Below are 27,785 nucleotides of genomic sequence, written 5' to 3' on the forward strand. Positions count from 1 at the left end.
CTCCTCACACCCACCAAGACCCCCTACCCTTACATACCTCACCCAGCAGTTTACCTAGAAAGGTTTAGCTAATGGCAGCATTAAAAAAAAAAATGCTTTTTATAGTAATTTTCAAGTTCGTTTGTAGCTATTATTTGCTAATTAAACAATTAACCTTGGAGTCTCTATGGCTACGTTCACACTGCAGGTCTTAATGCTCAATTCCGATTTTTTGATCAAATCCGATTTTTTTTACTGCTCGTTCACACTACAAATAAAATGCGACAGCAAACGTGCTCTAGTGTGAACGCTCAAAGAGGCCCGCATGCGCAAAAGAAGATATCACACACAACGCGCTCTGTTTAGACCCAGAGCAACAGTATTGTTTGACTGATGGCCCTTAATATAAAGACTTCGGACTTCACGTTTCCCAATTTTTGCTTTAAGTTGTTTTGTTATTTACATAATAATGTAAATAACCTAATAATTATCCTTATTGCTGTTTAAGAGAGGAGCGGTGCTTCAAAGGATAGCTGCAGATTTCTGTCAGAATCTGCAGATTAAACAGTACAAATAAAATGTTTACGTTGTCTTCCCAACAGTTTCACTGACATCTACGCTGGATGGCCAGGAAGCGTTCGCGATGTCGTATCGGGCGCTTCTCCGGCGCTGATAATTGGCTTCAGTCTTGTGTCGGTGACGTAAAAGACGGATTTAATGCAACTTGACCGTTCAAACAGCAGTCGCTTTCTAAAACATCGGATATGTATCGGATTCAGTACCACATACGAAAGTGACCCAGATCGGATTTGAAAATATCGGATTTGCGCCGTTCACACTGTCATAGCATGATCAGATATGGGTCGCATAGGGTCAAAAAAATCGGATTTGATGCGCTTTCGCCTGCAGTGTGAACGTAGCCTATGTGAAGTAGCTATGTAATTAGGCTATGTATTTGTTGTTTGCTTGTCAAATAAGCTGCAAGCCCTTTCCCCCCCTATTTTCAGTTAATTCTAAAATTGTTTTCTTGCTTAATTACAGAGTTCTTTCTATAATTTATCTTGTAGTCCCCCAAGGACATGGTCACAGCATGTAGCTTGATTGTGACTGACCATGACATCAATAATTTCAATTACAGTAATTGTATTAAAACAGAGCAAAGCCGGGAATTTTTTCATTTGAGAAGCTGACATTTTAACTGACCTTTTAGGAAGAGAAGATGCATTTCTAGCATACTGTTGTTCTTTTTATTTTTTATAAAATGTATTCCTTTCACTTTAAATTATACTTGTTCTCTTATTTCAGTTACATCTTGATTTGGTTACATTTTGGTTATTTTTTATGTACATATACATTTTTTTAGTTAAAACCTAAGTCTCCCCTTTTCTATTAATCAGTCAGAAAAAATGCTTTCTAGATTGGTATTTAAAATGTTCTACTTGTGTAATAAACTTCCATTCACTGTCAGCTTAAAGGATCATATATTTTAATGTATTTTTCTGTCACAGTAACAGCTTTGCATTTCATTATTGTGTATTTTTTGCATCCAAATGCTTAAAGAAGTTGATGACATCCTTGACCTTAAGAACGCAATTTTTTGGCCTGCATTTACATCTTTGCCGTTTATTTAAAGCAAGCTATAAAACCTATAAAAGAGTGATAAAAATGTATTTTAAATAGTAATCAGTTCTTTTCTTTGCTAGATCTTTTTAATATTTTTTTTTAATCTGTAGTCTTTCGACAGATTTTTTTTATTCCCAGGCAGTGGATTATAAGCACACGCAAACTTGTGCGCTAGGGGACTGACTAGGCAGGATTTCCTCTGATCTGTGTCACTGCAACAGCCAGCCACCATGCTGCACCCTTCAACAGGCACGTAGAGAGGATATTATATAATCTACTATAGTTGGTGTGGGAGGGTCTGTGTAAATACACTGAAAGACACACCTACAATGGTCTACAAGGAGGGAGTGGGGGGGACCCGTGGCCCCTCCATGGCTGTGCCTTTCCACCTACACAATCACTAGTTTTGTCTTTTCCCTCTCTTCATTATAAGCCATCACAGACAGATATGGATTCACAACAGCAGCCTTGTAGCAGCAGTCGCCTCATCAGCTGTCACATGGTTAACCATACTGAAGTGTGTACTCTTCATTTAGCAGCTGGTTCTTTTCTCTTTAGACTTATTCAAAAGTGTCAGTGATACTAAGACAGTTTTACTATGCACACAAAAATACAGACACAGAACTCTTGACACACAGACACACAAATACATCATGAAGACCTCCTCGTTGTTTACATGACAAAGTGAGAGTTCAGTTTAGTATAGGTTATGTTATTAATAGCTGCCTATAGACAGACTTTGACCAATTCCTCACGTCACTTAGCTCCATGGCTCTCAACCAATCAGCTGCTGGAACCCACAGAGCATGCTCATTGAGATTGTCAACTACATTATTGTCAATTGGGCCAAGCTCTTTTTTGCTAGCACTAGATAAATCAAAGTGCAATGTCTACACCATCTTTATATTACTATCCTTTATTTCAGATAGCATTTGCCTTATGCTCAAGTTGCTAAATGTACATATGAAAATATATTTTAAGTTTGCATTCCCAGTTTCCACATTTAAATCAGAAAATGCCAATCAACACCTTAACCTTTACCTCCAAAGTAATTCTTTCGGCAAAGTAAATCACTGGATACCCTTGGAAACAAACTAGTGCTGACACTAATCATAAACTGAGGCCAGGATTTGCATTGATTTCTACACAAGAGGAGGTATAAATAATCAGACATATTACTTTCAGAGTAGACACTTTTCTTTCAGCACATTCTGTTATTTCACTTCACATTCCAGGCAGCCTAAAACAGTGACCTCACTAATCTGGTTCTGAGTAATCTCATAATCTGGACCTGACCGCTGTGTACACATTTCCACACTGAGCTCCACCTATCAGCCTACAAGCTGGTTGCTGCTAGCGGTCCTTTCTCTTGACATGTAAAATAATAAAAAAATATCTTATAAGTAAGAAAGGGACACACAGCAGCTACAGTAAGAGGTGCAGACACAACTTTGTTCTTCACTATCTTTACATCGATTGAAAATCAGTGGAATGTCATGAATGACTAGGATTGTTGTCGACACTAAATTTAATTGCAATCAATAAGTTGTTCAAGCATCTATGGTGGATGCATAGATGAAGTAAGAAAATTATCATACCTTCTAGTGATTCTAAAAAGTTCTAAAAAAACATCTGCGCTTTTAGCTTCTGCATTGTCGGAAACCCAATGTTTTGTATTCATCTGTCATTTTGCTCATCATCTTGCAGACGATATACTAATATATCACAGTAAATGGGGAAAAAAAGGGGAAAAGGCTGTAAAACTGTTTTATCCCCAGAGTGTTTGTTCATATAAACAAGCAAATCCATCATTGGCTCCATCCTTGTCATATTGCAGGTAGATTTCATTGTAACCATTAATAGAAATGCCTACAGCATTTTTGCTGCCCATCTGTACTCAGTACTACATTGAACATTGAGTACTACCTGAACTGTGCAATTATATCTCCATCCAGCACCCATTTTGGAATTTTGATTTAGCTGTAACCACCTCACCTAATTGAGGTGGTTAATTGAGCTTAATAAGAAAAAAAATCCTGTGTGACATACATTTTGTGAAACTAATAAATATCTATCTATCCATCTATCTATCTATACATCCATCTATCTAAACATCTATATATCCATCTATCTACACATCTATCTATCTATACATCTATCTATCTATACATCTATACACACACACACACACACACACACACACACACACACACACACACACACACACACACACACACACACACACACACACACACACACACACATATTAATGCATATTAATCTCAGAGAAACAGGTTGTCCTTAAGGAGATATGGGGCATGGCCTCAGCTCAGTTCACTCATAAAGAGTAAATCTTCATTTCTGGTTCATTATCGCTTACAATACCTTTTATTTACTTTGTTAATTTTGATGCTTGAATGCCCTAAAAAACAAGAAAAATTGCTTGCCATGTGTTATATAATTTTGTTTTTAGACACTAGTTGACTCGACTCCACCGGGTAACCTACTTTTTTCCAGGGTCATTTTGTTCCATTCACTTTGCAGAGTTGCTTTTCCACCCAGCTGAAATTGAAAATGTAATGACCCAGCCTCCCATTATCCACGGTCATGAGGATGAATAGATGTTGGTAAAATTGTCTCTTGGAAAAATCGCTTCAATCTGTTTTCCCATTATAAGAAAACAAGGACAGGGGAGATGAGAAACACTTCAATGCAATTTAGTGTTAAGAAGTCAGACTTTCATTTAGTCTGTGTGTGAGGCTGTTTATCAGTAGAACAAACATCTGTATGTTCCTGGATGTACCTTTCAGCTCGGGGTCACTAGGATGCAACTAGTCAGTGTTATGCATAATGCCCCCCTCAAAGAACAGGAAGTGGCCTACAATTGATCACCTATATATGTGTTTGCCTCCATTTGTCCAGGTGCTGGAGAAATTCATGTCTCGTCTGGTCCAGAACCGAGTGATGGGCCACAAGGATCTGCGGACTCTTACCAAATACCAGCTCATTCTTGCCAGGGATCAGTTCCGAAAGAATCCACCATCACACCTCAAGGCATGTAATGACTGTGTCCCATTGTGGTATCTACTGTCTGCTGTAATATGTAATTTTACATGATATGATACACAGGTTTTTACATCTACTAAGACCCATTTTAAGAAAATATGGGGCCTTGAAACTCGAGACATGTAGCCAGCTATTTAATGATTTAACTGTGAATGCATCTGTTGTTCTGAATATTATTTAATAATCAAGTCGCTAATCTTCATTTACAAGAATATGGAAAGAGGGTAGCCTGTGGTGATGCATTTATAGAGAATTATCCCCCTTGTCTCTACAGAGCTTTATCATGACTTTTTGCAGGACTTTGTGTTTATCTGTCTGGCTTGCAACTTTAATGCTACTTTGATTCACTGTCACTTCATTTTCATAATGCTCCAGTAGGCAGCTGTTTCCAGTTAAAACACTGTACCAAAACAGGCATACGGGGGGAGTACCAAAGAAAAAAGCTAAGCACTTAGCAGATGCTAAGAGACAGATGTTTCCCTCAGAAACTAGTAACACCAAGAAGAGATTTCAAAAGATAGTGAACTTGGGCTTTTAATTGCAAAACGAACAGAAACACAACTCCAGATAAAATTAAGTGCTGTTGTGTTGCATATGCAAATAAGTGATTGATTGCACGGCAAAAGATTCAGCATATATACTTCCAGTTGCTTACGGTTATTTAGAATAAGCCGGGGTTGAGGTGTGCTGGACGATAGTCTTTGGTTCAGTGGAGAAAGAAATCCATTATTCACTTTGTTAGTGGAACATTTTATATACTCCATTTTTGTTTAAAAAATGTTATTACTGCAGTTGAAGAAGTTATGGACAGTTTTATTTTTCATACTATTTTTCCGCACTTAATGGCCAAATATTATATTTATTTTCTTCCACTGTCACTCTGATCCCACATTGGTCTCGTGAAGTCACACAGCCTCTTTCACTCAGCAGGGTCCACAGCAGGGAATGCTGGAGGGCGACTTTGCCCTTTGCATCAGCCTGTACCATGGCTACGAGCTGCTAATGCAGATGGGCCTCCGATCTCTCTTCTTTTACATCCAAGGAATCATGGACGGATCCAGAGGTCAGTCACCTCACCTTTAACTTTTGCAGTACATTTCTTAGCCCTTTATCCAAACAATATGTTGAGTCAGAGAACAGTAGCCTTTCGAACACCACATTATCCACGGGTGGAAAACAAGTTTTTAACATCAGGCCTCTCCTTGCTTTGTTTGGCTCAGAGATGTCCAGGGCCAAGAACGAACTGCAGAGAACTCCCACGTTCATGGATTTCTACAAAGAAATGGGAACTATGTTTATGAAGCCATCTGCTGGTATTTAAGTTCTTATTCAATTCACATAACTCACATATTTGAGCCTGTTATTTAGCCAGAAGAAGAGTTTTGATATCTTAATTTACTCTAATCAGTGATATTTTCTATTATCACAAAAATACCTGCTTTAAAAAAAGCAAAGGATCCACTGCTTTGGTTTCACTGTTTTTGTAGGTCCAGATGAGCCATTCATTTACAGCCACCCCAAACTGGAGAAACTGGAGGAGGTTGTGCTGCAGCATTTCAGACTGTGGGCTGAGAGCTCAGCAAACAATAACGGTGATCTACTTAATATAGCACTGCTATGCTGTGGGTTCAAGCAGAAATGTGATATTCTCTTCTAACTACATCATGTTTTGGTTGATTATCATTCTTGCCATGTTTATAGAAAACAAATACTTTTGGAAGCTCAGGATGTGATGTTCATTAAATTTGTGGTAAACTTAAACCACAACAGTAGCATCCATACATTGGTTATATCTATTAACAAAGGAGATTTAAATAACAGTGCTTGGTACAGTATAGTTTCATTAACTTGGAACTGAAAACTAAAACATTTTCTTGAGGTCGGGTTGAGCTGAGCGTATTTAATTTCAAGAAGATCACAGAACAAAGCATTCCTCTGTCTGAATTAGACTGTCATAAACGTACAGAAAGAATTCAGCTCAGGATTACTGAAGGAATTTTTTATTCAGTCTGTTTCTCTTCTGTCTCCTCGATGTCCAGGTTCAGGTCCTCAGGAGGTAAGCACGCGTGTGATGATCTTTTCATCATTTCGGGAGAGTGTACAGGAGATCGCAGCCATGTTGAACCGCCATGCTCCGCTGATCAGGGTCATGACATTTATGGGCCAAGCTTCAGCTGGGAAGGGGGTCAAAGGCTTTACCCAAAAGGAGCAACTGGAGGTACACATTTTTTTAGACAGTAAGACAAGTGTTATTAATGTTTTGAGGCACAGACAACTGCTAGGCAGAAGGAAAAGCCAGGAGAAGATTAATTTATGTAAATGACTGAAGGAGTACACAAAGAGGGTGGTGTGACAGAGAAGGATGGTAGGGATAGCGTGGAGGTGATCCATAAAGGGAGCAGAGGCAAGACTAAGAGGACAGTGTCCAAGGCTAAACTCCTTTTTGCCAAGCTAAAATTGACTATGCAATCTTAAAAGAGAAAAACCCCCAGAAAGCATTGACCAAAAATATTCAAAGATTTGTGATCACATGATCACATGTACAGTATTGTTTTAAAATTCAGCAGAATTCATTTGTAACTTTTCCTTTTAATGGCAGTGAACTCCATGTTTGAGTTTGACTTGCCTTGTTTACATTTGGTAAGCACCTCATGGGCTGATTGGAAAGTTGGTAGTTTAAATTCTGGCTGCTCCAGTCTGACAAAATATCGTTAGACAAGATACTGGTCCACAAGTTCCTCCCAGTGCATTCATCGTCAATGTGAATCTGGATAGAAATCACTTAGCTTTAGAAACAAGCTTGTGTGAATGTGTGTGAATGGTTAAATGAGGCATGTTGTATAAAGTGTTTTAAATGCTCAAGTAGAGTAGAAAAGCGCTGTGTAAGAACCAGAACATTGTAGGGTATAGGGTTATAAAACCAACAAAGAAGCTGTGTACAGCAGTCAGTGCAATACCCATGTATTAATTTCACTGCTGGTTCCAGAGAAATATAATTCCTCTCTGCAGACTGCATGTTCCATTTCCTATAAGCAAATAATACAGGAATCAAACTAACATGCAAATGCACTGACCATCCCATTGGCTGGTCTGGTGATGGAATATAAATAGAGCAGATATTAATCTGTAAAATGTCATAAAAAGGGACTCTAATTTGGAACAAGCAAACAATTACTTCAGTTTTCCATTAGTATGTAGTTAGCACAGATTTGTATTTCTATAATACTTTTGCTATATAGTTGCACTAAAGAGTTTAGGGGGACAGTATAAGCTGGAAAGATTAAACTACTTTATACTTTGTATGACTTTTTCCTACTTTTTTGTTGCAGGTGGTACACAAGTTCAGACAGGGAGGCTTCAACACACTGGTGTCAACCTGTGTGGGGGAAGAGGGCCTGGATATCGGAGAGGTAGACCTCATTGTTTGCTTCGATGCACAGAGGAATCCTATTCGTTTGGTACAGCGAATGGGGCGTACTGGACGTAAGCGTCGGGGACGCATTGTTGTCATCCTGGCTGAGGGGCGGGAAGAGCGGGTGGGTGTTGTATAGTAATTCTAGTCATTTCTAGGCAAAATGAGAGATGATAACGCAAATGTGGCTCCACAAAACCGTCTAAAAAGTTCAGTCTTTGTTTTCTCCAGACTTACAATCAGAGCCAGAGCAACAAACGCAGCGTCTACAAGTCCATCACTGGCAACAAAAACGGGTTCCACATGTACCCCAACAGTCCCCGTATGCTGCCTGAAGGGCTGTACCCCAAACTCCATAAGATGCACATTACCTGTGGGCAGTTTGATCACCAGGAGAACAGCAGGCGGTCTGTCAGGGGTCGACGGTCCCACACCGAGAGTCGGGCCTCACTCATCCACCCTCAAAACCTAAGTAATTCCAGAGTCTTTTTTAAGATTGATCAAGTTTTTATTTGTGGAATGGTTTTCTGATATTGACTGAGCACATCTGTGTATCTCTTGGTAGTTCAACAGGGCAGCTCAACATCCAATGGTTTTCTGAGCAGTACAGAATATTCCCTATGGGAGTCAACCATGAAGCTGGAGGATACTGAGCCCCATCCAACCCTGAAGCAGTCACACTTCCTGTCAATACCCAGTGACCCACTTCCTCAGGTTTCTTTAGTATTATTGTTTTGTTTCTCTCATTCTACTGCAGGTCTGAAAAGGAGATAAACAAGGGTGCACTGATTATTGGCTCATTTTAAGTTTAACCTTGACAGCTGTGCCATGATCCATATGTACAGGATATGATACTATCCAGTGACAGGAGTTTTGAATAGAACTACCCCTTTGAACCGCTTCATATGTAACAATAAAAGCTGAGACCAGAAATGGGGAAAAAATAGAAATGAAGATATTTTGAGTGGCTCTATGGATTTCTGGCAGTTAAGTGTCACTTCCACATTTGCATGGGGCACGGAAAGTGCAGTTGCCATGATTTCAGGTGGAATAATCTCCCACCTACAGCTGGAAAGCTATGCATGGTAAAACCAGTTTGTGTCATATATTATTGACTTGAATGTAATGATATTATTTCTACTTCAACCTTACTTTTTTAATTATGTTATTTCATGTCCCTAAGGAGGAGGTTTCCAAAAACAAACAACCATCCAGGGAGCTGTCTTTGTGGGAATGGAGACACTGGCAACACAAAGCGCTCCCTTCTCATGTTGTTGATCATTCCCTTCGCTGCAGCCACTTTATTAAGGTGATGGAGCTCATAGACCGCATGAGAGAGGAAAATGAGGTGAGACGAATGTTTGGTTAGTCATCATTTTGTTGTTTTATAAATAATATGGCAATTAGTTATAGCAAATGTAGTACTTCTTTGTGTCGTACAGGAGCATAGCTATAGCCTAGAATGAGTTGACAGCTTACTAGTAAATCAGTAGAAAACCTAACCACTAATTCAAAGCATACACCACTAATTGAAAAGCTCTTGGTGATAGGAAACTGGTTTTATAAAATGACCTTAGACATCTTGCGGAAATCTTGCTTAGTTTCATAAAATCGAGACAGTAGTGAGCATTTACCCATGGGAAAACCAAACTTCATAAACTTACTAGGCTGAAAGGAGTCAGCTGAGTTGCATGTGAACACACAATTGTGGTTTGTGTTGAGTTACTAAATTCATCTTTTTGACCTGGAAGGCAAATTCCTTGCATAATAAACAGTTTCCATGGCGTAATTGTGGCTTTAGTAAGGAGATAAATATTTGATTTATATTCAGCTGGGTCTTTCCAGGCTGTTTCTCCTTTCTTTTTTCTTTCCAGTTGCTATTTAAAGAAAAAGGACTGAATGAAAAGATTCTCTTTTAAAAACAACACTTCAAACACTATTTTAATTAATATCTCGGTGCACTTGAAGCCAAATTTGTTATCAGTGGGTTTTAGTTATTTTTAAAGAGAACTTAGCTATTTTTTTTCTCGTAGAGGAAATTGAAGGGTTTACCATCTCAAAGTGTTCTAGCTCATAATTCATCTCTCGTCACAGTTTGCTGACCCAGCAGCAGCAGCTTCGTTCATGCTTTAGCTGCTAATTGAGAGCAACCGAATCAGTATGGTTATCACATCAGTCCTGTCACAACAACTGTTGCCCCGTTGAATTTGCATCTCAAGAATCGAAGATGGAGCCAACTCAAGTATTGCTTTGGTGTTATTTAATAATCAGTGTATGAGAAAGGTAACTTAATCACATGGTTTTTCCAATTACTTTCTTCCTGACCTTGTTTTTTGTGTTCAGCTAGTAGGTACCCGCTAAACACCTTATCGCCCGATATCTGCTATAGCCCGCTACAGGCCTCCTCGTCTCGCCATCTGCCATTTCACAGATTGTGCCATCGATAAGACCCTTGAAATTAGGTCAGAGATTATGGTAAAACTGACTGTTGGCTAAACTAACAAATGGGCTCTTATTGCCATTTTTTCCCCAATACGGATCTTGACCGTACTCGTGAAGGAGAAAATTATTCCACTTGTGAAAACAAAACAGGATTACGGCGCAAGATGGCAGCTTATATGTCACATGTTTTGATGGTGGTTGAATTCAGGTCACAAGTCAGCCAATGAGTAATTAGTATTTGGAAGTTGGCACATTTGTCATACTTTTGCTACAATAGAGTTGAAGTGAGATGATAAAGGTATGATTGTGGTCTAGACTTTCAGCTTGAAATCGACCGGCTTAACTAAAGTATTGCATTAACCGTATAAGAACAATCATTTTTGAGTTCCTCCATTTTTGCAGCCTGAAAACCAATTGGACACTCTAAAACCAGTTGGAATGCTGTGTAAAATGTAAGTACAAACAGAATGAAATAATCTGCAAATGTCATAAAAACATTTTATTAACAATTCAATATGAAAAAAAAAAGTTTAAACTAAGAAAATTTACCATTTTATGAAAAAAGTAGGGTCATTTTGAATTTAATTGAAACTCAGAAACATTTGAACAGATGAACAAGATGCCATGTTTACCACTGTGTAGAATCACTTCTTCTTTTAACAACACTCTGCAAATAGTCTGGTCTCTCCTGGGAACCAAGGCCACCAGCTGCTGGACTTTTAGGAGAGGAATGCTGTCCCATTTTTCTCTGATAAAGACTTCTAGCTGCTCAACAGTGCAGGGTCCTCTGTAAAATATTTATTTATTTAGTGCTAAATCTTTTCAGTTGGTGAGAGGTCTGCACTGCAGGTAGGCCAGTTCAGCACCTTGACTCTTCTACAAGAAAGCCACATTGTTGTAATAGATAAAATATGTAAGGGAAAAGATCCCATCTGGATGTGTTTCTCTAGGACCTGCATATACTTTTCAGCATTGATGGTGCCTTTTCAGATGTGTAAGTGGCCAAACTGATAGGCACTAATGAACCCCCATAACATCATAGGCGTAGGCTTTTAAACTGAGCCCTGATAACAAGCTGGGTGATTCTGCTCCCTGGTTTGTCCTTTAGTCTGTCCATGTTTTCCAAAACGAATTTAAAATTGTGACCTTTCTAACCACAGAACAGTTTTCCACTTGGCTTCAACCCATTTTAAGTGACCTTTGACCCAGAGAAGCTCACGTTCATCTATGTTCATGTTCTTCTTTGTATGAGAGAGCTTAACCTGCATTTGTGGATGGCATGGAGAACTGTGTTCATAGACATGTACATATATATATATGTACATGTATGCTCATATATCATGTACATAACCTTTTTGGTCCTTTAAGTTCTAGCTGGATGGAAATAACCAGAATTGTATACACACCAAATACCTGGAAAAAGCTAATAAAAAATTCCTGAAAGGTTCTGGCTCGACACCAGACTGGTCTGTCCGTCACAAAATTAAATTAGAAGCTGTCTTCAGCATCTCCATCTTCAGCGACTGAGAACAAAACCTCTTTCAAATCTGTAATTAGTTTTGAATTTATTTATTTCCAGAAAGAGCAAATCTCTTTTTTTAATTCTACACAACCAGTAAACAAACTACAGCAGTACAACTGTATTTTAAAGTCCACAAAACATGTTTGTTCATATTGTTCTTGTTTTTGTTCATCGTTTTAAACACATAAAGTTAAGGATTAACTCGCAATATAGAGGTGATGAACTAAGTTGTTTTTACGTTTTTGCAGCTCACGCACAAAGACGTGTTCTTTTTTTTCTTTTTTTTTTGTGTCCCGTTTGGATCTTTAGCCATCAGAATTGTTGTCTTAAGGCCAAGAAAGATGCCAAGCGGATTTATTTTACCAAGTCGATCATCATGGCCTTGCCATATTGGTCCATTTGATTTACCTTTATTATAATTATGAATTTATTTTATTTTCGGTTGCTACAAACGGGACAGACATGACTGGGGGATAGGACAGGGAGAAAGAATGAAAGAAAGAGAGGGAGAGAAAGAAAACAAACAAACAAACAAAACACCTGGATCACCTGTATGGAGAAAAAAAAACAGAAGAGAAAGCAAACAACAAAGAGCAACATAATAAAAAAACAGCACCATCACAATAAACTAGCTAGCAGTAGATAACAGTAGATACTAAATATTAAACGATATTGTGCAGCACGCAAGATAGACAGCGCACAATGTGCTTTGAGGCAGCAGCCAAGAAAGGTGTAGTCCGTGTCTGTGAACACCCGTGTGTACACCTGTGTGCATACCCCGCAGCTACGGAGCAGAGGCCAGAGGGGGTTGCAGTGGCGTGCCCGCGGGCTCTGCCGGCAGCCAGCTGTACCAGAGAGGACCAAGCTTCAGGCCCAGAGGCCTGAGGGCATCCCACCCCCCGGAAGGAGCCCAGCCGGGTCACAGGCGCCCGGCCCCGCCAATCGGCCACCAGGAGTGAGCCGGTACATACATGAGCGCCCAGCCCCAGACGACAAGGACCACCAACACACCAACGACTGAGGGCATCAGCCACCGGCAGGGAGTGTGGTGAGGGGAGATAGGCCTCCGTATTTTAGAGGGCCTGAGATGTACCCAGAGAGGTTGAGTCTAAGACCCAACCTGACATATAGACACAGACGAACAGGCACACTCGGACACAAACGTGCATTCCCACCCCATATGCACAACCAAATACTCGGCACTCACCCAACGTGTAGACAGACACAAATAGACACTGCACAGACAGTCGCACTCCCCAAACATACTCTATATCCCAGGTCCAGGTACCCCCGCCCTCAGAGGGGAAAGCCGCACCTAGACCCAGGAGATGTAACCCTTCTCTCTGGGGTGGAGGCAAGCGGACCACCTCCTTATCTGCAGTAGCAGGGAGGCCCCGCATCCCAGACCCCAGTCTGACGGCCAGCACCTCCTCCCAGCCCCCCAGCCCTGACGACTAACAGAACCGGGGTGAGTGAACACCTCAAACCTGATCCATATCAGGTTAGAGGTGTTCGCCCGCTCATATGTAGTGTTGCTGTGTGCTGTTCTAAAGTGCATTTAAAACTCAGGAGAGCATAAGACATGTGTTCACCTTTCAGGCATTAACTCATAAGCGGACTCTCCCTCGGCACTCACCTCCTTTACTCTCGCTGTCAGGGATAATGTGAGCCATGGATTACTTGTTTGGCCTGAATTTGAAGAGTGCTTTTGACCCTTTGCTTTTTTCTCTATGTCTCTTGGCATCACAGTTTAAAACAAGCAAAAAAAAGTCCTTGAATCAAAGGCCAAACATTATTTTTCCTATTATTCTCCTCCACTAAATATCCCCACTCTGGAAATCATGTGCTCATGAGACAAGAAAAAACCCACCCTAAATAAAAAAAATTCTGTTTTTCATCTCACTGTTTCTCTCTTTTTACAATGAAGATAGCCAAGCAGCAGGCCCCTTCTCCTGATATTATGTAATGGTTCAGAGAACTGTTATGTAAGGCCAGAAGGCTGGAAGTAGGTCAGGCTGTGATGACCTAGATGTACAGTGTACTAGACTGAGGAGGATAGAGTTGTAGATCAGAAAATAGATGCAGAAAAGATTTTTATAAAGCTAAATTAGACACATTTTAAAGCTAATTTAAATGTTAAAAGATATCTAAATCTGAATTTTCCATTCCAGTTTTCCATTTCTATTTTAAAATAGATTTTCTGGAATACTGTTGAAATGTAATAAAGATAGATGATGTCAAATGGTTTGATCTGTAAATCATAAAAAAAAGCCCTATATTAAAATGAAAATAGTACAGCATCATTATCTTCATTCATCCATTTATTTTCTAATCTACTGATCCAGCTAAGTACAAGCTATAGCAAGGTTGTTTGTAACTCCCTCACCCCCAACCGGTCGTAGCAGGCGGCCGCCCCTTCCTCTTCCTAATTCTGCCTGAGGTTTCTTCCTGTTAAACGGGAGATTTTTCTTCCCACCATTGCCAAGTATTTGGTCACAGGGGGGCATCTGATTGTTGGGCTTTTCTCTTTGTTATTGTAGGGTCTTTACCTTGCAATATAAAGCACCGACCTTGATGTGACTGTTATTGTGATTTGGCGTCATATAAATAGAACTGAAATGATTTGAATTGGACAGTGTGGACAGTATATCCACCCTGCAGCATGTACTTCTTTCTCAGTAAAGCCCCTGCTTAATTCACTGTTATTAGTAGTAGTAGTAGTCTCTGTAGCTCAGGTGACCTTTATGTAGCTCACACCCTTAAACCATTCAAAACATTTAGGGCTAAAGGATGAATAGAAGTGTCTGTTCCCCAACACACAGGCAAACAGGAGATGATACACCACAGTGGTAAACATGCCCTTGTTTTTTTTTCTTTATAAATCTTTGACAAATTTGTAGGAAACAGACATATAAGGAGAGAAACTATGTTTATAATTATGTTATTGTTATTTATATATCCACTTAAAGTTGAATAAGCAATAAAAAATACATAGATGGATTCTGCTTGGATGTAAACAAATACACTATCTCTGGGATTATTATCATACAGTTATTTTGGACAAAGAACCAACATAGGTTTGTTTTTGTAATTTGTCATAATGCATTTTTCCCTCCTGTGGTCCTGTTGAAACTTGCCTCCCAGTGGCTGATGTCACAATTAGCTTTAGATCATACTTCATTATTTTGAGTTGTGATGCCAAATCCATTGAAATATAGTCTTGTAAATCAGCATTTCAGTTGTTCATAGTTGTTCATGTACCACAATCTGACGACAAAGGCATTTGACGATTTCTTATCCTGAGTCGTAGCTTGTTTGGAAACAAAGTCACGCAGACCCATGAATACAGATGACAGTTCAGAGCAAGGACTAATAGACTCAAACACAGCTGTTATCCAACTGCAATAACACATCTGAATACTACAAAAAAATGTCCATCACGCCACTCTTGTGTTAATCTATGCACGGTCTGAAGCATGTGTGTGGGAATGTATGTGAATGTTTTACTGTTATATCTTATTAGTATTAGGGATGATGCAATGATCGGGGACCATTCTTAATTTCGTTGTTCTCATGACAATGACAATAAAGTTTCTGATTCTGATTCTGATCTGATTGTGTATGCTCATGAGCATCAAATTCATGTTGTTGTAGTGCAATGAGATAATCAGCTGAGAGGAGTTTCCACTTTGCTGCTTCCCTCATCATGCAGTCTGAAACAATATGAACCGTCTGACCCTTCTAGCGTACACAGCGCTCTCTTTATCTCGCTCTGTTCTCGTCATCAAGGTTATTTCTGTCTGCAACATTTCTAGATGTGGCGACTTAATCTGATCATTAATTAATTGAGGGCCAGGGGTTGGGGTTAATCCTATATGAGTGAAGCCCAATCCATTACTTTTCAGCAAGAATATCCAAAAATGGCATCAAATATTATTAGAAAATCCATCTTTTTTTTTCTACAAGGGAGGTGTATGTTAATCGAAAACCAGATGCTAGAAGATAAGGTGTAGTAAACAGAAGCTCTTCAGTCTCTTACAGAGATAAAAAAACAAAACCGCAACAACATCAAAGAGCAGTAATCACATGGTAGCAACTAGAAATTAGGGATGTAGATATGGTCAAAACAACCGTGCTGAAGTTTGAATCAAGCAAAGATGATCTAAGTGACTCTGAAAATGGATGGCATGGATGTTGGTGCCAGATGGTTCTAACAATGAGAACATATCCAGTAATTAGCAGTTCTCTGGGTGGAGATACTTTGTTGATGCCCGAGGTCATAGGACAGTGGGTCTCTGTTTCTTCTGCAGTATCCAAATATCTGGATGCCTTTATTAATGGCAAGATTTAAGATGTTCTGAGGAGGTTCTGTAATACAAACATATGATATTACAGAACTTTATGAAAGCGGCTGACTCACGATAATATGAACAGTCTTAATAAAGATAACCATCAAATCCACCCTGTGCTTTTTGTGTTTACAAATTTAACCGTATTGACAAAAAAAACTCAATTTCTTGGGATTTGTTTTGTAAGTTAATAGTATTGTTTCACTTGGTATTAGTCGTTTTTATTTTTGTAACACATAGTTTTAGTTTTATGTTTACTTATGGTAAATTAAAACACATTTCTTTGCTGTGAGTTTAAAAGAGAAAGTCCAGTTTTTTTATTATATATATTTCTAGGGAAAGCCTCACCTCTGAAAAGTATTTGGCTCTTAATCAGAGGTGTGAAGTGCTGAAATGATAATTACACTGTGTGACGACTGCAAGCAGCTCAGTCTTTGCCCGCAAGTTAGTTTGCTTTGTTAAAGGATTAAAGGAGGCGGTATAAGGTGTGTAGAAAAAAATAATAATAAAAAAATTGCAAGTCGCCACAGAGTTGTCAAGTACATTTTGTGTTTAGCACACTTAAAAACAAAGTGTTTTACAAAAAAAAGAATAAAACTAAAAGGGTTCATGTTGCACACATTCACACTATTTACATAAATGAATACATCACCACCTTTTTCTCCAACCACACTTCCCAGAGATTCCAAATGTTCAATGAAAAATACGTCCTCAGCTTAACTTTGAAGACGTTTGACTTAGAGTCATTAAAGACAATAAATCACTCTGAAATGCAAAAGATGTTTTAAAGTGAAGTGACAGTGTTTTTAAGGCATTATCAAGAAGGACGTGTAATTTGTGGAGGATGTGTGTTTTTCCCAGGATAAATGTCACACACACGCACATGCACGCACGCGCATTCACTTAACTTTATTGTATAACAGGTGCCATACTGACTCCAGGTCTTACACTAGAAACCTGCTGATCAAGAATCAGAGTGCTTTAGTTCAATACTCATAAATTAAACAAGGTTGACGTTCCTTGTAATTTTGTAGGAATACTCTAGAACCAACTGAGCACTAGCTGCACATTTGAGCAAGAGAAATTAAAAGTGAATGAAAATGAGAAGGTTATTAGTGAAAATGATTTATTTTTCCCTAAAAAAATGTCAGTTTTTCTCATACCAGCAACATAATGTTTAATTCAAATCCAGTGAAATACCTGTAACATGGATTGTTACAAGTTTCACAATCACTCATTTCCACAGGATGAATAATAATGTCTTTGCTGATTTTGTGACGTTTTCCTGTCACACTAAATTTCCTCTTTCCTTAAAAAAAAACAAAAAACAACATTGCACAAATACCTTGATACCCACTAAATGATTTACCATGAGATTTGCTACAGACATTCATTGTGACTCCAGTCACTCGGGTTATCCCATGACTTTCCTCTTGCACAATTATGGAGATCATGTTGTTTTTTGGTTTTGTTATTTAACTACATATCTTCATTAATAGGTGGATTACCGTTACTAAAATTGTTCATATTTTACTCAGGATGAAATGTTCTAACTTTGATGTAGCTTTTATCTTGTCCAGGACATTTTGTTTGTTGTTTTTCTCCGATGTGTAACTGCAATTTATTCTGCACGTCACGGGTCAGGAAAGCAAATGCACAAACACGCTCGGAACTTAACTCAGAGTCAATCCATATGATGCCTTATAGTGATTAAAACTGGAGTCATTTGTTTTTTTCATGTGGTTCAGGCTATGGGGTTTTGGTGCTAAATAACCAAGACTTCCTTTTATGAGATCAGCTTGTGGTGGTAATGCGGTGGATAAGTTGTCCTCGCTTTCAGTGTTATTGACTTCTATCTAGACAGAAATTGTACTTTTCTCTCCACTTTTGTTAGATGTCTTTCTTTTTCTTTTGGTTCACTAAACGTCGTCCTCCTGCTGATTGCAGGCTCAATGGCACCCTGTTGACCCAAGCAGGAAACCACTTTAGATGAATCACTTCCAGGTCATGTAGTTTGCCAAGATGACATGTGCTAGATGATGTGCGTGTACTTGTGCTTAAGGAAAAGATGAAAAATGGGATTTGGGGGGTTTAATTTTCTTTGAATTATTTTGAGTAGTGTCCTTAAAAATTATTATTCTGATTTTTGTTTTTTTGTTTTTTTATCTCAAAAGTTACATTGGACTTTTTAGACCTGTACATCTCTTGGTAGGGCACTTCCTGATTAAATGCTGTTTACTTTTTGAAGCAGCATCAGTGTAAAAGTGCAAGCAGGTCCAAAAAAACCAATTAGATCTCTGTCTTTAGTTTTCATGGAGCGAGATTGCTTCTTATTCAACTTTTTATTTGTGTGTGTTTGTGTTCAGGGGGAATGTTGTTATGAACGGGAACTTCTTCCTTACCTCCACAAAGAGGACACTGTGAAAAGCAGACAGAAAAAGCAGAAGGGCACAAAGACCTGCACCAAAACCGCCAACGACAAACCTAAATCATCCCATTCCTCTTGGTCTGAACTGGAATATATCGATGAGGAATTTGAGGGGAGCGATACACGAACAGCTGGGTTATTAACCACATTGGCCGTGATGAAACAAAGGCCTCCTGCTGAAGATAATAATGAGATACCTTATGATGACAGCACAGACCGCTTAAAACTCGAGGCTGATATTGATAAATGTGAAACTGTCACTGAGGACCTTATCAAAGCAGATGGAGAACCTGTGAATTTAGACAATCTGTCACAGCTTCCTGCTAAAAGTGATGAAGATGAAGATGTTCAGCTTCAGGCAATGTTCTACCTTCCTAAATGGGATACAGCCCCACTGCCCTGCTGTGATAAGCTCCTCCCAGGGAGAGATGAGAGTCTGAAGGTCATCCTCGCCAGTGTGGCAGAACTCCTGTCCCGATCTCCACCATCACTCGTGGATGACTTAGAGCCCCCTCCATCACTTTGTCCTTCTCCTCAACAGCCTCCTCAGCCCTTCCTTGTCAGCTTTACCTTGGATGTGGACGATGACGATGATGATGATAAGATGATAATGAGAGAAGTTGAGAAGCCTCCAGATGAGCTTCCAAATGGTAAAGACTGTGGTAAAATCTCTCCTGACTTTCCCAATCAGGAGAAGCACCCTGTCAGTGTAGCAGCCAACAGCCCAACTTGGGATGAGGTTTTTGGGGAGGACGTAAACGATATTAATGATATCAGGGATGACAGCAAGGAGTCAGATGATGATGAAAAGTGCAATGGCTTCAGGGAGGATCAGGTTCATGTAGAAGCTGATGATGTAAGTGAGGAAAAACAGAGCTGGGATGATGTGAGGGATGAAGAAATACCACACTTGACAGATGGTGTTTTGAAAGACGATAAAGCCTCAGAGTGCAGCTCGGAGATGGATGAGAGCATCGATCTGTTCGAGGATGATGAAGCCTTCCTGCAGATGACCATTCCTGATATCCCCACTCCTTTGGATGGCATCACACCCGCGACATCCCCGACGGAGAAGAAGTCTGAAACAGTGCACGTACATACCCCAATTAACCCATGTAACACTACACAGTCAGCGGATGGTACCCACAGATTGAGGACAGTGGAATCAAAAGGAGTGGCATTCAGCGAAGGTTTGACTCATAATGTAAATGCCAAGCTGATAATCCAGAACACAAACAACCATAACACTACAGTGACAGAACTTAATATGCACACACCAGCACAAACTAAAACTGTAGCAGATAATTCAGTTATGGGCAGTGCAGTCACACCCCATTTTAAATCTCCTGAGTCATTTAACAGCATGCATGACTTCTTTTCAGTCAATTTTGAGCTTGGCTATTCACTGGAAGACTCAGAGGAAGAAGATGAAGCAGTGGGCATGCCTGCCCCTTGTATGCCTGGGTCTTCACAGCCTAAAAAGCAGATTGACTCCACCACACTTTCGGCAGCTGTCTCTAACTCTTCTACTCCCTGTAACAGCTTTGCTAAACAGAGAATACCTCCAGTCTGCAGCGAATCCAAGCATTCCACACCACAAACGCTGTCAGAATGTAGGATGTCTAAAAGTGGTGCACTCCCGTCTCCGATCATGTCCCCGGGAGCAAAGCGAACCCTAATGCCCGGTCTGCCCTCCAGCTTGAAACGCAGACGAGCACAATTTGGCATCACTGTAGCAGAGAGAGGGCCTAATGAGGAAAACGGCTCGTACCATGTTTCTGGCTCTTCTCCTCATGCAGGTTTGTTTAATCTCAAAGAAAGAAACAGCATTTTTATTTTAAGTTGGTTCCCAATCGTATTTGTGTCTACCTGCTTGTTTCTCTCAGCTTCTTACTTAGTGGAGGGCAACAGTGACAGCGAGGATGAAGTTGTGCTTCATAAAAGAAGACATCCGAACAAAGTCAACCCCTTATCATCCCCCGAAGTGGTGAGAAAGTGCTGAATATTTTGGGAATCTGATGATCTTTTAATTTTTAAAATGCCATACATTTCAGGAGCAGAGGTATTGTTTTAAACAGGAAAACATTTACATACACAACAGTGGAGCAATTTTGTTTTTAGTCTAGCTACATTTTTGTATAAATGGGGAGCTTTTATGCTCCAGCTACAAAGTTCATATACTGACCTAGAGCACTGCGCGATTCATGAACAATCCTTATTTAATCTTGTGCTTGGACAGTGGGTGAAACATCTAAGTTCACCAACTGTATGTCACAAACAGTTTTTGCTCCCTTCGCCCCTTTAGGACAGCTTTTTTCTGATTGGCTGCAGATCACAAACAAAATCTGAACAGCATGTCGATGGAGGTTCAGTGGCCTCAGATTGTTTGACACTTTGGCCTTGTTTAATATGAACATCCAATATTATTGAAGTATAACTAATACAAAAGATAAGGAGAAGCATTTTAAGCCCCCTTTACAGAGTTTTAACCAGTAGTAAACAAACAGTTGCTGCTCACTTTGCAATAAACAAGGCATATATGACAAAAAAAGAGATATGAGGAGGTATCTGATTCAGACAGTTTGCTTCTGTCATTCATTTCCAGGCTTAAGATATTCAGCTTGTAATCAGGGGGAGATTGCTCTATGCTGTATCTAACATGTAGCATGTCTTGTCTTTCCTAGTCTAAGATCAACAGTGATGTGGACTCCCCGGTGGTAGTGAAAAGAAAACATGCTGCTCCACTCAATACTGTAAGCTCTTCATGACTAACAGTAATGCGTAGCACATGGTTCAATCTGTTCAACACAGATGATGTGATTTAATTACTCGTGCTCCATATATCACTTAAGATGTTTCTACAAGTGCTCATTATCTAATAACATGTCACAAACTACTAACAGTTTTCAGTATTTCACCAATTTGTTCTCTGTGTTCCAGTCTGATGAAACGGGAGGCGAATCTGTTTCTGATGATGATTTCCAGAATGAATCTGTTTCCGTGTGCAGAGCCACAGTGCAGAGAGCTGAAAGGAAAGCCAAGGTTTGTACAGCAACAGATGGCTCAGCCGGATGCTGTGATCTGAGATCCCTGTTTTCATGTAACTGTAAACACAATATAAACATGGCTCGTATTTAGGTTTCTAATGTGAGTGGGGAATGCCATTTTGAAATGACTGCAGTGTTATGGAAAAGTCTTCATCCATCCATCCATCTCAGCTCTGGACAGTGGTGAACTGTACCCTGCCTTTTTCCCCAGAAAACCATTCATGGATGGACGGATGGTCTTGAGCAACAGTTCTCCAGACTTTGCGATGGTCTTAAAAGGCTATTTTTCACTAATTTTCAGTCTACAGCTTTTACCTGACCATTTTCAGAGGATTTTTTTTGTCTTTAGGCTTTTTGTTACTAGCAGCCTATGACAAAACAGATAATGTGTTCCTTAATTCTTTAGTTGACAGTTATGAAATAGTATTTCTGCACCAACCAGTTGATTCCTAAGGAGCTTTTAGCTGGGAACTTAGCATATCTTGGCATGGTGTGCAGTGTTTCCTTAAAAAATTGGAGGAAAGTGGCCAAATTACACAGGAATTGGACTGAAAATTAGTGGCAATGGGCCTTTTGAAGTATTGGATCCAAATTTAAAATTTTGGATCAAATCATTTATATGTACTTAGGAGAACAGAAGACAGGTACAGCAGTGGTGGTCTGCAGCCATCTGCAGCCCTCCCAGAGCCTGAACTTCAAAATTATTGAAGCAGTGTGGGATCATCTTAACAGAGCAGACGACAGCCAACACCTAAAGAAGAGTTTGAATGTCGTTCAAGAAGCCTGGAGAGCTATTCCTGAAGACTACTTAAAGAAATTATCAAAAAACTTGCCAACAGAGTTTAGGCTGTGTTGAAGAAAAAGGTGGTCACACCAAATATGGACAATCAACCTCATTAGAATTGTACAAACTCTGTTTTAGCCTTATATACTGCATTTCCGTGTGTTTGCTGCAACTGTTTCCCATTTCCGTAGCAAATATAATGAAATGAGCACAGTAGTGTACACTCATCATCATTTCTACGGTTCACTACCAGCTCCTTAGGTAGATATGTGGGTCTTTAGGTGTTCTGCCATTCTTACCTCTGCATGTGCCTGTCTGTAGTTTGGTGCTGAGGTTTTAAAGCTTAGAGGGTCTTAGAGCTGAGAGTGATGAGTGAGCTGAAACTAACAATAAACCTCTGCGAAATTAAAGGAAGCTCAAAATTCACATTTTTTATTAGTTTATTAGTGTTCAGTGTTTTCATTTTAATGGTTACACTACATCCAAAATTTTTAAAAAGCTCAATTATATGACAAAAACATACCGCTGTCTCTTTTTAAAGATCGTTACATGACATCATGATCCATTTTTCCTTTCATAAAAAAGTCAAGTCATTACAAATCTGCGACTGGCACCTTCAGCATCCGTCATCCCTGACATTTTCCATCCTTCCTCTGTCAGCGCGGCAAATGCCGAAAAGGGCGTCAGTTTTTGGATGAAGAAGCACAGCTGTCAGAGGTCGAGGAAGGTGTAGAGGTCTCGTCTGATGAGGAGGATGGAGAAGAACAGAATCAGTCTCTCAACGGTTTTGTGGTCGACAATACACAATTCTCTCAGGGCCTGAATGGTACAACACATTTTTCTTTTATTCTCTCCTTCTGAGCTTCTCAGTGTGATAGGAGGCTGAGTGAGTCATGCATTTTGGCTCTCTGTCTGTTCTCCTCTTTGTCAGACTCAGAGATGCATGGAGTGTACCTGAAGTCAGTGAGAAGCCCTGCAGTCCAGGGCAAATTCAAAATTTCCAACAGAAGACACCACAACATGGACATCTTTTCCCAGGTATACTAACAAATAAATACATTTTAAAAGATACACAAAGCAACAAAATACTAAGTGGATTTGATGATTGGTAGTCTAATTAAGGATGCCACATTCTTAATGTGTGGAAACAGGTGCCTGAGATGGATGAGACGTATGAAGAGGACAGCTTTGTAGTGGGCAGTGATGTGGAGTTGGTGGGCACCAGTGAGGAAGATGCTGAAAATGTTGACCTTCTGCCCGAGGACTCGTTTGTGAACGGGAGAAAGCAGTATCCCACCAGGCGCTGCGTTTTCCTGCACAACGCCAGAGCAAGAGGCAGCACAAAAACCAGAGCTCAGCCTCCACCAGAACAGAGAGCCGAGATGAAAACTAAACGCACCCGGGTCATACAAATGAATGATTCCAGTGAGGAGGAGATAGATGAAGCAAGTAAAGAGAGGGCTCTCAAAGCAGGAGATGGTGTGTTGCCTTCATTGCCAAAGATGGTACCACCAGAGCCTTGTGGGAAAGAAGGAAAGAAAGCTGTGTCGTTATCTTCTAAGGTCTCACTGTTGAGCAAAGCACAAAGGAGCTCTGTGAGTGAAGAACAGCAAAATGAGAGGTGAAGTTATAATAAAGTAATAAAGAGTGAGTGCCATCCTCCTCATGGATGTGAATTTGTATAAGCAGAAGAGAATGGAAGGATGAGAGTGTACTTAGTAACAATTCTGAGATTGTCTTTCTTTCTCTCTCCTGAAGGTGTCGCCAGAGGATAGAAAATCAGCATCTCCTCTCTGACGAGCTAGACTTTGTGGAGTCACACCTGCAAGTTTCCTCAAAGAAGCAATCGCAGGTATGAGCAGACAAGAAGAGACGTACACATTCCTAACTGTTTCTGGTAATATTAATACCAAAAATCCACACAAAAATAGAAACAATATCACTACATTACATCATATTTTCTGTTATCAAACAAGACTCCATGTCTACTATGAGAGACAGAAGATAAACATAAAAAAAAAAAAAATTGTGTAACTGGTTTTTTTTCTGGGACCAAGGAGCATATTATATTGAGTTATTTAACCTGTTATCACCACAGGTTTAAATCAAGTATAAGGTGTTTTTCCTTTCATTTCCACAGGCAGTCCCAGCCACTCCATTGGCTCCTCAAAAGATCACAGCTGAGAATTTGATAGTGAGTGAAACCTCCGCTCCATCTGGGTCTGTTTGCATCCTGGTGGACAGTCGCTGCATCAGTAGCGGGGTGGAGTTGCTGACCAGCCTGCGTCAGCGACACGCAGCCACCGTCCACGTCTGCTCTTTGGACAGCAGCTACTTCATTGTCAGCAACCGCATGGCGGTGGAAAGGCAGAGCCAATCAGATCTGGCTGCAGCACAGAACCGGAAGCGACTGGCGGAAAGAGTGAACAGCTTGCAGGGGTTGTTTGAGCGCGTGTGCATCATAGTGGAAAAAGACCGAACCAAGACCGGTACGTTTTCAAAGTATGGCTCATTTTCTTTGTAATTGTAAATAAGAATATTCACTGGAGCCTATGAGTGGATGTAGGCATGCTGGAGGGTTGAAACAGCATCTGCATGGCACACATCAAATAGGTTGCCAAATTGGGAGTGCATTTGGTTTAAATGGACAGAATTTAGCAGCGTTTTCCACAAATTCACTGAATTAACAGAGGATTAGACTGAATGATTGCTGCATGAGACAATGTCTTTCTGATCTTTATGTTAACTGTCACTGTCCCAGGTGAGGCATCTCGTCCCTTTCAGCGAACTCGCTACTTTGACAGCACTTTGGCGGCGCTAGTGCGATTAGGGGTCCGCCCGCTCTGGAGCGACGGTGCTGAAGAGAGTGCCGGGCTGCTGGCAGATGTGGCACGTCTGGAGCACCGCAAGGGTCACGGCATCGGCATACCAGTGGAAGTCAAAGGGCAGCATAGGCAGCAAGCACTGCAGCTGTACTTGAGCTTGCCTTCAGTTAACTATGTTCAAGCTCTCAACATGAGCCACAACTTCACATCGATCGCCCAGCTAATAAACAGGTGATGGACGTTGTGTTGTATCGAATTATGAATACTTTCTTCTTCTTCAGTACGTCATCTCTTCTTTACCTGCTTCCTCCCTGCAGCCCGATAGAAGCCATACAGAAGGGAGGGTGTATGAGTCGACCCAAAGCAGAGGAGATCTATCGGTTCCTGCGCTACTCCTGTGACTCCTTCCTCATGAATATGTCAAAATCAGGAAAGAACAGCTAGCATGCTGCTGGAAAAAACACTGCTGGGACTCTATAAACTGAAATACATCTTTTTTTTTTTTCATTTATTCTTATGTGTATTTTTTTCACTTCATACATTCTTCTGCTTCTTTCTGTCTTTGTCTCAGGAAGACAGCAGTTAGAATAATACGTTGACTGCATTTAATATGATCTCTCAATGAGAGAAGAGCTTCAGGATCTAGGTTCATCCTTTTTGCACATCAAGTTGAATGAGCACAACACTCAACTTTATATTTATGTTAAAGAACACATTGGGTTTCTTCAAAGTGTACAGTTGACCTGTAAGGTAGTATTAAGCAGCATTGGTAAGAATTCAATAATTGAAACTTGAATAACATAATAATGGATGTTTGTTTTCTTTAATAAACTATATTTTATGTGTTTATTAAAGTAGTTTTGTGCCACATTTTGAGAAGGAAATCTTTTCCAATACCCACATTGAGCTTCTTTGATATCAGCTTACTTCCTCTAGAGGTCAGCCCGTTTCTTTCTAACAGACCACGAAAGCAAAAAAATGTGATGTTTATTACATCACTTTTTTTTTTTTTTAACTGAATTGAGACAGCTCATTCTTTCATTCACTTAAAACTTTATTTTGGGGGGTTTGCTAGAAGCCTAATAATTTGTAGGGTTTCCAAATGTTCAAACTTAAAAATGCCCAGCCAAAAAAAAAAGAAAAAGAAAAAAGTAAAGTGTTTTATTTCACTGTTCTCCTTTGGGGTTTTAAATGACATGTTCTACTTTGGTGAAAGGTATTGTACAAGTTGTTAACAGTACAAACAATAGCAACATCAGATATTTACAGCAGCATTTTCTTTTACAGAGATATCAGGAATTACTTGCCAATAAAGATAAACCCACAGGCAAAAAGCGGTAACAACACATGAATGCATTAAAGTAAAATCTGAAGTCTAGAGTTCTCACAAAACAAAACAAGAAAAAGACAAAGAAAACTGCCACATTCAATATATACATTCTCTTTGGACAAATCCAAAGCAGTTTTCAAGACCTCCACATCTAAGCCGGCACTGCGGGCTAAGCTACACCTGGAGGTCAGTGAGCTGTGAAGATGTAGATCATTTACATTAAGGGAAAGTAATGGCTTCTGTATTTAGGACACCTTTCTTGTGAATATTTAATATAATAATAATAATAATAATAATAATAATAATAATAATAATAATGGATACTTTATTGATCCCCATGGGGAAATTACTTGTTTTTCTCTGCATTTGACCCATTCACTCAGTGAAGCAGTGGGCAGCCCACTAAGCAGGCGCCCGGGGAGCAGTGTGTAGGGACGGTACCTTGCTCAGGGGTACCTCAGGGTAGCCGTTAAGTGGATTCGAACCGCCGACCTTCCGATCATGGGGCGACCACTTTACCTACTGAGCTATCCCTGCCCCTAATATAGAGGTGTTCGTGAATGCACTTGCTGCAGGCTGGCTGGGTATAATGCTCATTTTAATGCTGAAGAATGTCAATTGTTAACTATGCAGAAAAAACAGACTTTTTTTAAGTTAATATACAAAGGTTAAAAATACAGGAGCCATTACCTTCTCTGCCTCTAGGTGGCAGAAATTAGTGTACTTGACTGGTCTTGGCAAACTGCAAGAGAATCTTCCCTTTGTAAAATTGTAAAATCCATTGGGAGGAATTGTGATTGCCAAAATGTATTTTTAACCATACACATGCTTAATGTCATACCGTAAGGTGCTTTCTTTGGACACACTACAGTGTCCACAACATGATTACATTGCATCTGATTTGGTTTTACAATGACCGCCTCAAACAAAGAAAATATTACACTGTTATTTTTTCTGACCATCAAAAATTATGTCGTA

At 39.9% G+C, this 27,785-nt stretch overlaps 1 protein-coding gene across 2 annotated transcripts in view; it reads left to right on the forward strand.

The window, feature by feature from the left end:
• Positions 1-26,874, forward strand: part of fancm (FA complementation group M) — a 42,940-nt gene extending 16,066 nt beyond the window's left edge. For both annotated transcript variants that reach the window (XM_080871596.1, XM_080871597.1), the window contains exons 5-24: positions 4,525-4,656; positions 5,599-5,731; positions 5,889-5,981; positions 6,156-6,260; positions 6,708-6,886; positions 7,998-8,204; positions 8,312-8,552; positions 8,646-8,794; positions 9,264-9,428; positions 18,760-20,620; positions 20,708-20,808; positions 21,506-21,574; positions 21,762-21,863; positions 23,313-23,478; positions 23,584-23,690; positions 23,804-24,273; positions 24,411-24,504; positions 24,793-25,141; positions 25,414-25,708; positions 25,795-26,874. In XM_080871596.1, coding sequence (XP_080727722.1) covers positions 4,525-4,656; positions 5,599-5,731; positions 5,889-5,981; positions 6,156-6,260; positions 6,708-6,886; positions 7,998-8,204; positions 8,312-8,552; positions 8,646-8,794; positions 9,264-9,428; positions 18,760-20,620; positions 20,708-20,808; positions 21,506-21,574; positions 21,762-21,863; positions 23,313-23,478; positions 23,584-23,690; positions 23,804-24,273; positions 24,411-24,504; positions 24,793-25,141; positions 25,414-25,708; positions 25,795-25,921 — 5,145 coding nt within the window. In that variant the 3' untranslated portion in view covers positions 25,922-26,874. The remainder of the gene's footprint in view (positions 1-4,524; positions 4,657-5,598; positions 5,732-5,888; positions 5,982-6,155; positions 6,261-6,707; positions 6,887-7,997; positions 8,205-8,311; positions 8,553-8,645; positions 8,795-9,263; positions 9,429-18,759; positions 20,621-20,707; positions 20,809-21,505; positions 21,575-21,761; positions 21,864-23,312; positions 23,479-23,583; positions 23,691-23,803; positions 24,274-24,410; positions 24,505-24,792; positions 25,142-25,413; positions 25,709-25,794) is intronic.
• Positions 26,875-27,785: the final 911 nt, after the last annotated feature.

The sequence above is a fragment of the Rhamphochromis sp. 'chilingali' genome (genome assembly GCF_963969265.1).
Source record: "Rhamphochromis sp. 'chilingali' genome assembly, chromosome: 21".
In the NCBI taxonomy this organism is placed as follows: domain Eukaryota; kingdom Metazoa; phylum Chordata; class Actinopteri; order Cichliformes; family Cichlidae; genus Rhamphochromis; species Rhamphochromis sp. 'chilingali'.